The sequence below is a fragment of the Jaculus jaculus genome, unplaced genomic scaffold (genome assembly GCF_020740685.1).
Source record: "Jaculus jaculus isolate mJacJac1 unplaced genomic scaffold, mJacJac1.mat.Y.cur mat_scaffold_69_1_319139_arrow_ctg1, whole genome shotgun sequence".
Taxonomy (NCBI): Eukaryota; Metazoa; Chordata; class Mammalia; order Rodentia; family Dipodidae; genus Jaculus; species Jaculus jaculus.
In genome coordinates this window covers 58204-70024 of record NW_025423508.1, presented here as the reverse complement: position 1 = coordinate 70024, position 11821 = coordinate 58204, and the positions used below count along the sequence as shown (strand labels likewise).

Genomic DNA, 11821 nt, shown 5'->3' with positions numbered 1-11821 from the left:
TTCAAAACTTATATCAAGCCAGGCATGCCTTTCTCCCAGCACTTGGCAGGAAGATTTAACGGGGTCACTATAAGTTTGATGCTAGCCTGGGAATACAGAGTGAGTTCCAGGTCAAGATAATCTAAAATTAGACCCTGCCTTGAAAAAAAAAAAAAATTCTTAATGAATTAATTAATCTCCTCAGAGTCAAACCATCTCCTTTAAAGAGGTATTTGCATTAATTTATACTTAAATATTTATCTGGTGTCTTCAATATACATGTATATTTGTTTGCTTGTTTTTTGAGGTAGGGTCTCACTCTAGCCCAGGCTAGCCTGGAATTCATTATGGAGTCTCAGGGTGGCCTTGAACTCATAGTGATCCTCCTACCTCTGCCTCCCGAGTGCTGGGATTAAAGGCATGTGCCACCACACCTGGCATCTTCATCATATTTTTATGTGCAAATTTTTTATCTGTCATAAAATCTGTTCTCTGCTACCACTTGAGAAAATTTCAGGATATAACAAAACATTTTGATTCATAATTTCACTGTGTTTTTGTACATAAGCTATTTTAAAATTGAGTATAGATTCCAATGTTGAATGGGAGGATACGTTATTCTCTGAGAAGGGGTCAGTTTTACAAAAGTTCTAGTCCTTAATGAATAATTTTTGACAATTTTGATCCACTTATATCCTGGTACTAGGATATGGTCATTTGAAACTAGCATTTTTTAGTGAAGTTTCCTAAAATAATACCATGGAAACTTAAAACTGAGTAATGTTAAAGTTATGGTTACCTTGAGAGTCACTCATGTTATACAATGTTATTATTTTTTATGACTTAAATTGAAAATATTACTTGAAAAGAAAGAAGGTTCCTTTGTTTAAGTTCCCATTGCTCATATACATCACCGGCCTCCTGCACTGTGTCATTAATCCAACTAGATAAAGCAGCATATTAAAAGTCTGGAAAGTAATTAAATGTGGACAGTTAAAGAAAGGCATGAATATAACTATCTAATCAGACCCACTTAAGAAAACAGCCTTGCTCCCCATCTCTGTTTAGGCCTGCACAACAATCAGCTGAGTAAGATTGAATTCCACTCGTAGATTTTTGGACATTTTATCTGACATTGTATCAACACCTCTGAGGCTACTGAGACCATCAGTAAGAGAAATGTTATCACAATCCCTTGTATTGAAAGTGTGCTTCCCAACACCTCAACATGTACAATTTTGCCTTTGTATACTGAGCATTGTTATGTGCTAATGACATCCTTATCTCAGTTTCTCTTCATGTTGGATGGATTATTTTTTAGAACAAGTTTAGTCTTTGTTTGTATAACCCTGGGATAAAATAACAAAATATTTTATGAAGATAAGTGTCAGCAATATTAAAAAAATATTTCAGGTATTTAAAGATCCATAATGGTTTTGATTTTCACTAACTAACTAAACATTTATTTTTTTTGTACTTTTCCAGAATATTTTCCAATCTTTTAATTTCTGTTCCATACCAACATCACACTTTATAATTGAGAAGTAATAAATTCATCTTAGGAAAGGAGAACAATATAAGTAATTATTAAAATGGGAAATATTTTGAGAAAAGTAAAGAAAATATCAATTGTGTATTATTCTATTTTAAAGGTACATTTTTTATTGTTTTAGGAAGTAATAAGTAAGTAGCATTTGAGTGAACTGGACTAAAATAATAATGCGAAAGCTTAAAATTATGTAGTATTAGAGTCTTGGTTACCATGAAAATTACGTTCACATTATACAATTTTTGATCATTTTGGCTTGGTTTTGAAAATATCGTCCTTTATAGAATATTCACAACTTTTTATCTATTCTAAGCACTAAGCACAAGTATACTTTTAAATAATTTTTTTAAAATCTTAAAATGACAATATCTATGGAAATATCTTTTTTTTTTTTTTTTTTTTTTTTTTTTTTTTTTTTTTTTTTTTTTTTTTTTTTTTTTTTTTTTTGCTGTAGCACAATTCAAGTTTATTCCATTTGTTCTTGCAACACAAAACTTAAAACACAGTATTAGTTCGCATTCGGATGTACATGAGCTAGGATACTTATGAGAAACTCAATTGTGTCAAAAGTAATGACATTGTGGAAAAATGAACTCATATATACCCAAAATGCACAAAGCAAGTCTTTCTCCATACTGCTTAGAAAGATATGATTGTTTCTCCATTTACAAAATAGAATCAGGACAATTCAATTTTTTTAAAATTTTGCATGCAAAACACTGCAATTGCTTATTTATGTAGGAGGGCACTCTTACCAGCTTCTTCTACACACAACTGAGTATGCACTATTGCATGGAAGAAAAGAGCAGCTCAGTGGAAGTTTAAAAAAAAATCAAATAGATCCATGTAAATTTAAAATCCATTATCTGGGGAAAGAAATCAACGGATCACAGGCCTGCCTGTGTGCAGCTGTCACACAGTGTGCTCTGCTCTGGAAAGGGTGGGGGCAGGCGGAGCACTGAGGAGCTGTGTGGATCTGTAGTTGCAGGGGAACTTGTTAGTACATTACCACAAACAGGCAAGTCACCTGCTTTGACCTGATACACTGCATACGAAATGATTGATTTTATACAAAAGTACAGAACATGCAAGTTTTTTTTGAAATGTTAAATAGTATTGCCATGGAGAACAAAATGTAATATTTTGCTAATTAATGCGTGTAGTACCAAAAAGCAGACATAGTTTTAGCATCTTTTACTCAAAAATAAGCACATTAAGTGTTAAGAATTTCTCTGCCAAATAGTTCAGAAATACATTATAAATAATCTAAAAAAAAAAAAAACCTTGTAAACCATCTTGGTCAGTCTATCCTAGTCTATGTTTGTTATTTTCTCAAGCAATTGCTTCATAATTATAGGGTTTTCAAAATGGCTGAGAATGAAAAGGGAAGGTGAAAGAGCCTCTACTGCATCATGGAACATCAGGATAAACTTACACAAGACAATCACATGGTGTTGAAACCATAATGACTGTAGAAAGCAGACCAAGCTGAGGAATGATAAGATAATGCACTCTCTGCAACAGCCAACTACAACAGAACACTTTGAAAAGAAAGGTGAAAACCACAGAAGGGTAAAACTCAAGCCTATGCCAAGAGGTGACAACGAAGACAACGAAACAGCGTGCGGCACTAAGTCGATAGTGATACGCTGGCAGAGCGCGCTCCATTTCCCATCAGGACGTCCAACCCTAGCAGGCTGCATCGAGACAGCAGGTAGCCAAAGACGTTAACGTATTTAAACTTGTGTGATTGTTTTTTTTGAACGTAAGAAAGCTACAGGGTTAGGCTAGTTGAGAGTGAAAAAACCACAGGATAAAAAAGGGTTCATGGGAGAACACACTAACGAACACACACACACACACACACACACACACACACACACACACACGAGGGCTACTGATCAAGAAGACTTGTTATTAGCCAGGCTGACTGCTCTTAATGGTAGTTTAACCCTGTTATAGAATTTGCCTTAAAAAAAACATTAGTTCTTTATTATCCACAATTCAAATACAAGTCCCTAACCCACCCACCCCTAAAAATTTGAGGTACATTCAATTATTGCATGACTTAGCTAAGGAAAACTGTAGTACTTTTAGAAAGCTTATGTATGGACGGCAAGTCAAAGTAACTGTAATACTTTAAATGCAGGGTATCAAAGTTAAGATTCTATGTTTTGATTAATTTTCTTGCTCATGAAATAAACATCTGGAAGAGTGTCTAAATTTTCAGCAAGTCTTCAGAACACCACTTTAGGGCACATGTTCTAAGCACACGGAGTGCACTCTGGACTTGTCCCATTTATGCAATGTGTGGTCAGTAAACACACAAACCGTCTGCAGGTGGGGTGGCACATGCTCAGCAGGAGCCCATCAACAGTGCAGGGACACCCGGTATTGAGCACATTTTTGAAGGGATGGGGTTTTGAAGGGATCGGTCCAAACAGGGAATCTGACCCCAGTGATAGCTTTGGTGCATTAGGGAATCAGCATCCATGATGGGTCTTAGAGAGGCATTGCAAAGAATGTTCTTTGATTCTCCAAATACAACTGAGGTCAGTTCATTCAAACAGTAAATGAAAACCCAAGGAGCTAAGACAACTGTGCTCTCTGTATGTGACACTAACATGCTATGGCTATGATTCTATTTTAGATCCCCTTTTACTACCAGCAGGAGTCTCCAAGTGTTCCAATGCTATATAAAGGTCTGAATCTAGAGGAGGAAAAAAAATAAGCACACTGGAATGATTCCTCCTTTAAGAATTCTAGAATTTAAGATTTTATAAATAAAACTAGTCAGTTTTATCTAAAGAGACATGAAATCCATATGAAAGGGGAGAGAAAATCCAAGTTTTGTCACCCAGCCATTTAGGGGGCACACCCCTCCCCACTTAGCTGAGCTTTTACATAAAGCTTAGAGTCACTGAGGAAAGATTTTGGTCACCAACCACAGGCGGCAGGCGCTCTTAACTAGCCAGGACCCCCCGGGAGAGTGCAATCTTAAGGCAGAAGGCTGTAGCTAATTGCTTATCTCAGCACCCTAAGTTGACATCGCAGCAGCCACTACTGCTTGCAGCGAGGGCTACCAAGTAAGTAGAGTTGGTCTTCTTGTACTCAGACCTTTAACACACGGATTAATACATTAGCTAGGGAGCTGAGAAGGTCCAGCAATCCTGGTCCACTGTGTCTTTGCTCTCCCTTGGGTTAAGCTGTGTATTTTACTAGAAATGGAAAAGAGGCTGGCTTGATCAGGAATCCCAATAAAAGCCCGATCAGTTTTCCCCCAGTAGTCTGATTTGTTATGAATTTCTCTCCCCTCACCCCTCTTAAAAGTATTTAGCTGAAGAAGCTGGCAGATAGAGAGTGACAGACAGACAGGCAGCAGTGTGAGGCCACAGGAGAGCCATTCTTCCCAAGTTATCAGTCCCTCCATCCATCACTGGAGAAGAGCTTTGATTGCCTGGTTGTCAGTGGCTTCAAGGGCAGTCAGTCCATCTGGACCTTTCACAGTCTTATCAGCACCCTTTGACAGAAGCAATTTCACACAGGAAACATGACCCTCATAGACAGCAGACAGAAGGGGGGTAATATGATGTTTATCTGGAGCATTAATATCTGCTCCTTTTAGCAGCAGAAACTCCAGGATTTCAAGCTGTCCGCAGTCCGCTGCATAGTGGAGAGGCTTCCTTCCACCTTCTAGCGTCCGGTTGACGTCTTCTCCCTTGGCCACGTAGTCCTTCACCTCATCCAGGTCCCCGTTCTTCAGGGCCCACATGAACTCCTTGTCGCACATGACTGCGGCGGGGCCGACTGGCAGGGGCACCGGGTCGAGGAGGCGGCGGCGGCGGCGGCGGCGGCGGCAGGGATCACCCCGGGAGCCGGCGGGCGACGGGACCGCGCGGGGCCGCAGCGGAGCCGAGAGAAACCGGGGCGGGCGCCCACGACGCTAGGCACTAGGCTTGGCGGCCGCGAGCGACTGGGGCGGGAGAAAGTTCTTCGCGCGGCCACCGCCGGGGCCCAGCACAGCGGGTTCCGCCTGGCCGAGAAGAATCAGGAACGTTTGCACTTCCGGTTCACTCCCAGCTAGGGCCCGCCCTCCACTTCCTCTTCCTCTTCCTCTCCGAGGAACGCCCAGGTTTCCCCCCCGCCCTCCTCCCTCCACGGCCAGCCCCAGCGGAAATATCTTGTATTGTTCAGATGGCAAGTGTTTTGATTTCTATATTAATCTGTTGTATTCTCTGAGATAACTATAAAAGATCCTAAGTGCATGACTTGGTCATATTTCCACTTTTTAACTGTATGTCATTTAGTTTTATAATAGCCCCAATTCTAAAGCTTGAAAGCTTTAATGCTATGCTTAATTATATCCATAATTGTCTTCTGAATATAACTCGTTTCTATTACTGCACAGGTCAGAGAAACTTAATTCCTCTGACTTCTGACTTTTTGTCTAATAGAAAATTAAACACAGTTTGTATTAGAAATGCCCAACCCCTAAACAGTCTCTGGCTCTCTGCATCTCATCAAAAGCAGAAGACTCTGATTGACAGCTTGTTGACGGATTTTCATGCTCCTCTGCTTCTGACAGACCTGTTTTAGGGCTGCATTTGCTGTTATACTATCAATCACATATGTGCCCATCTTTAAAATTGCAGGAGATGGCTTGAGACTCACTCGTTAAATTAAAAAGTTGGGAGTCAGAGGCCCAGAACAGAGGTGTTTTAGAAATGAGAGGAATCTACTGACTCAGCTATGATCTCTAGCTACCTCTATAAGGTTCCATCTTAGTATATTATTTAGTTTTGGCATAAAGAGGTTCCTTTCCAGTACACAAGTCTCTTTATCCCTTCCAAAGTAAGAGTTAGAACACAGCTAATAGTGGTAATTAAAGCAAGGGAAGATGAAACATATTGATTTCAATTTTTATAACTACAGTTAGATTCAAAGAGTGTGTGATCCAGCAAATGAACCAGATAGATCTGGACACTAGTTTTGCTTATAGTCTTTTGAATTTAAAAAGAGCTGTGGTTAAAATTATTGGTAAGTGATATTAATACTTTGAATATATTTCAATGTTATTATAAAATATGTTGGTGTGAATATTTAATTTAAAAGGTTGTCTTAATCCTAATTGCCATGAGTATTTGCTCAGTGAAAAGGTAATTTAACTTTAATGCCTGAAATAATGAGAAAACTTGCTGAAAAAAATGATTGCAACTGGAGCTGGAGAGATGGCTTAGCAGTTAATTTGCTTGCCTATGAAGCCTATGTACTCATGTTAGATTCCCCAGTACCATGTAAGCCTGAAGCTCAAGGTGGCACATGTATCTGAAGTTGGTTTGCAGTGGCTAGAGACCCTGGAGCACTCATATTCTTTGTCTCTCTCTCTCTCCCTGACTCTTTCTCTCTCTCTCTCTGTAACCAAACAAATAAAAATAAAAATATTTTTTAAAATGGTGGATGGAATTCCTGAGGAATGACACCAAAGGTTGTTCTCTTGTCTCCACATGCATATATATTCACATAGAAATAAATAAAAATTTAAATATTCCTAAGAAAGTAATACCAACAGTTCCTAATTAGATAATTAGGGAATTTCATTTTGTTGTTTTAGTGATGAATACTTCATATTAACATTAATGTAGACAGAATTTATATTCACAAAACATAGATGGAAATGTAGACTTGCAGAGTTTTCAACCTATGCAACCATAAATATTACAGCATGTTGATAAAAGACTATACAATCATGAAGATAATGAAATGCTAATATTTGAAACAATAGGGATGGAATTAGAGGTCATTATATTAAGTGAAATTATCCAGGAGCAAACAGACAGATACCACATGAACTCATTTATATGAGGAATCTACTTAAAAAATATTTTATTTATTTATTTATTTGAGAGAGAGAGAAAAAGGAAGATAGAGAGAAAGAGAAGGGGCACTCCAGGGACTCTAGCCATTGCATATGAATTCCAGACGCATGTGCTCCCTTGTGCATCTGGCTTATGTGGTTCCTGGGGAATCAAACCAGGTTCCTTAGGCTTTGCAAGCAAACGCCTTAACCACTAAGCCATTTCCTGAGCCCTGTGTGAGGAATCTTAAAATGTTGATTTCATAAAAGTATATAAATAGTAATGGTTAACAGAGGTTGGGGAGAATGAGGTAAAAAGATAGGGAAAGATGATAAATGATTATAAGTTATAGTTTATAAGGAAAACTGATCTGGTTCATTAACATACTTGTATCTCAACAAGATAAAAGAAAGCGTTTTAAATGTTTCATTCATATAGAAAAAATGAAAAGATAACTATTTTAAATAGCATAAAACACTATATATAAATAAGTATTATATGGTGATCTAGCAATATGTATAATTTTATATTGCTATATGTCAGTTAAACATGATTTAAATTATACATATTTTTAAAAATAAATATTGACCCATGATAAATAGGCAAGGAATATAGATGGAAATTTCTCAGAAGCCAATCAATCAGTCCATAAGCATATAAAAATGTGGTTAGCATCGTTACTTATTAGGGAAATACAAATCAAATCCACCATTAGGTGCTACTTAATACATTGCTATTAAAAAGTTAAATGTATTAATCCACACTTAAATAGTTATTTTGGGGCTGGAGAGGTGGCTTAATGGTTAAGGTGTTTGCCTGCAGAGCCAAAAGAACAAACTTTGATTCTCAGTACCCATGTAAGCCAGATGCACAAGGTAGTGCATACACTGGAGTTCATTTTCAGTGGTTGGAGGCCCTGGTGCATCCATTCTCTCTCTCTCTCTGTCACAAATAAACAAATAAACTTTAAGAATATAAAAGAAAATAGTTTCTTCTCATTTGATAAAAGACAAAGAAGCATTACTCTTGTTAACAAAATAAATTTAGTATCATTTAATTTAGCCTGATTCTTCACTGGAGTGCAGAAAGAAAGGCAACTGACCACACAGTCTTTCCAAATACTTTTTGCTGGAAATTTTTATAAGGAAGGTCGGATTTGACATTCAGTTATCTCTTACAAACAGATAAACATGCCAAAAGTTACTATCAGAGTATAGATACTCTTGTGGGTCGGATCCAAAATGTGCATCATTGGCATATAGATGTGAAGACATGGTGTTGCTGTTCTGGGGGCTGTAGAATGTTTAGGATGTAGATCCATGCTGGACGAAATGGTCAACGCAGGGCAGGCCTTGAGGTTTTATAGCCTGGCTTCGCTTCTACTCAGTTTGCTTCCTTACTGCTGAGACGATGGGAAGTCAATCTGCTGTGCCTCCTGCCATGCATTCCCTGACGTGGTGGAGAGCACCCCCATGAGCTGTACCCCAAAATAAACAGTTGTTATTCCGGAAGGTGCTTCTTATTAGGTAGTTGATGACAGAATCAAATAAAGTAACTGATAAACCTACAATCCTAGTAAATGTGGATGAATTTCCAGCTTCTTAAGTCCCTAAAGCATGTTTGGGATAGAATTTCTTTATTCAGGTATAAATCTGGCTACTGTTACCAAGGTAATAGATTGGTTTCCCAACAAAGATGTATAAACATTTTTTCTATAGTGTTCATTTTAGTTCCTGAAAAGTATTTGATCATATTAGATTCATTGTAGTGGTATCAACTATGTTATCATAGTCAAGGTCTCAATTAGTGAATTTTTCTCTACATTTTTTTCATAAGGATGTTCTTACTGGTTTTGTTGATTGTATTGTTATAAAAATGAGAGTACTGAGATGAAGTAAAGGTAAATGTTTCTAACACATAAAGTTTAGAATTAAAGTATGGTGTAGCCCAGATGTACCTACCATAATGGTGCAGAATATTTCACTCAGCACCTGAAGAATAGATGTTTTCAACAGCACATGTGTAATTCACTAGAGTAAACTAATATCAGGCCCCAAACCATATCCCTGCACAAAGAAACTAGTCATAACATGTGTCTTCTTTAACGACAGCAGAATAAAACTAGAAATCAACGAACAAAGAAACTAGAAGTTATACAAGTAGGTGAACACTAAAAGCATACTGAAAGCCAAGAGTGATGGCACACACCTTTAATCCCAGCACTCTGGAGGCAGAGGTAGGAGGATCCCCATGACTTTGAGGACACGTGGAGACTACATAATGAATTCCAGATCAGCCTGGGCTACAGCAAACCCTACCACGAGAAAACAAACAAACAAAAATAGCAGGCTGAGGATGAATCATTGACGAATACAAAAGAGCAACAGAGAAACTATGGAAAGTCCTAAAAATATGAGAATGGAAATTAAACATAATAATATCTGTGGCATATAGTAAAAAAAAAAATAATAGTGAAATTTATGCAAATATGAATACAATAATTTCAGATACATAATAATAATAAGGAAGGTAGTAAAACAGTGGTATTCTTTTGCCGAGAAATGGGTGCATATGTAAGGCTGTATTGAGTGAAAAATGTCACAGAAAAAGAAATAAATAAAACATTCTCTTTCTGACATAATGCTGGAAGCATTGATCAGGAGGTAGATAGTGATTACTCAGGAGATGAACAGTCAAAAAACCATAAAATAGAGGGACCAAAACAGGGGGAACAGATATTAGTGTTCTGTAGCTCAGAGAGTATATATCACAATAACCTACTAGGCACTGTAGGGATAACTCAAAGATAGGAATTCAAAGTCTACCAACAAATTAATATTAAGGTGAGGCAAACATCTGTTGCCCTTATTGAATCAGTACTTATTGTAGACATAGTTAAAAATACATACTATGGCACATAAACATACACATAATATATTAGTATGTGCTGCCAAAAGTTTTATTTTAAATAATTAAAGAAAAAATGAAGCAAAATGATAATAATAAAGTGCAAATAAGCCATGGATTTGAGATATTAATAATTGCAACTATATAAAATATGTAAATGCAGAGTACAAGTATTGTTATTGTTACTGTTGTTTATTGCTAAATTTCAGCTAAAAATTAATGAAAACAGATGTATTTTCTATACCCCAGAGGTAAATGTTTTGCTCTTTGGCCAAAGATTAATCTGCTAAATTGCTATGAAATGCAAGCTGCTTAAAGAAAAGAGAATTGGTTTATTTCTGGAGAACAGAAAGAAAAAAATAATAAGCTTTTGCTATATTCCAAACTAAAGCTGTAGTCATCTTTCATTGGAATATTTATTCCTGTGTCATAAAATACTAAAATTGTGTTTTACATAATCTTGTGTTATCAGTTTATAGACCCATAAGGTTCAATACTAAAGTTCTGTAAACCCCAATTCAATCCATTGGTATGGTCTGAATGGTATTCAGGAAGTTTAAAAGTTGTGTCCTGTGCTGGAGAGATGGCTTAGTGGTTAAGCGCTTGCCTATGAAGCCTAAGGACCCCGGTTCGAGGCTCGGTGCCCCAGGTCCCACGTTAGCCAGATGCACAAGGGGGTGCATGCGCCTGGAGTTCGTTTGCAGTGGCTGGAAGCCCTGGATCGCCCATTCTCTCTCTCTCCCTCTATCTGTCTTTCTCTCTGTCTGTCACTCTCAAATAAATAAATAAAAAATGAACAACAACAACAAAAAAGTTGTGTCCTAAGGTTCCTCACACAATCCTTTCATGTACCTCTGAGACTTAATTTATTAAATACAAATACTCTAGCTTATAGATAATTGTAAGAACTTTGGAGAGAAACAACAGAAAATACTATCTCTGGATACCAAAAGCTTAAAAATGACCATGATAAGGCCTTATTATAAAAATGAAGCAATTGACAAAGAAATTTAGGAGTTTTTTAGCCTGCATCATTTAAATTATTTTTATTCATTTGAATAAGTGTGTGGGCAGGGATAGGGGGAGCCAGGGTCTCTTGTCACTGAAAATAAATACCTGGTCAGCTTTATGTGGCTGGCTGGGAAATTGAACAATGTCTAACAGACTTTTAAAGCAACTATCTTTAAATGCTGAGCTATCTCCCCAGCCCCACTTAAAAATAACTGCTCCAAGACCAGCCAAAGCTAGAAATCAAATCACTTGCCAACAAAAAATAAAAAAAATTATTGATTACTTACTTTAAATAAAATAATAAATACAGTTGTGACTGATAATACATGGTTTGCTTAATAGGCCAGGTAGCATGTGGCATATTATGGACTGTAAATATGTTTGCATATGTTTTAAGACATCATGTAATGTTTGGAATATTCATATTCATAATATTTGTTCCATAGAAATAAAACAATAGATGTCTATTCATTTCTTTAGCAATAACAATTTTCACACAATTAAGGAAATAAAATAAACA

General features: G+C 37.0%; 1 protein-coding gene across 1 annotated transcript; it reads right to left on the bottom strand.

Moving 5' to 3' along the window:
• Window positions 1–2485: 2485 nt before the first annotated feature.
• Window positions 2486–5405, bottom strand: LOC123457480 (myotrophin). The gene has a single exon (XM_045141366.1). The coding sequence runs from the start codon at window positions 5316–5318 to the stop codon at window positions 4962–4964; it is 357 nt and encodes a 118-aa protein (XP_044997301.1). The 5' UTR covers window positions 5319–5405; the 3' UTR covers window positions 2486–4961.
• Window positions 5406–11821: the final 6416 nt, after the last annotated feature.

Excerpts from the sequence above, each read along its gene's own strand:
- LOC123457480 (XM_045141366.1), bottom strand. The coding sequence starts at position 5,318 with ATGTGCGACAAGGAGTTCATGTGGGCCCTGAAGAACGGGGACCTGGAT.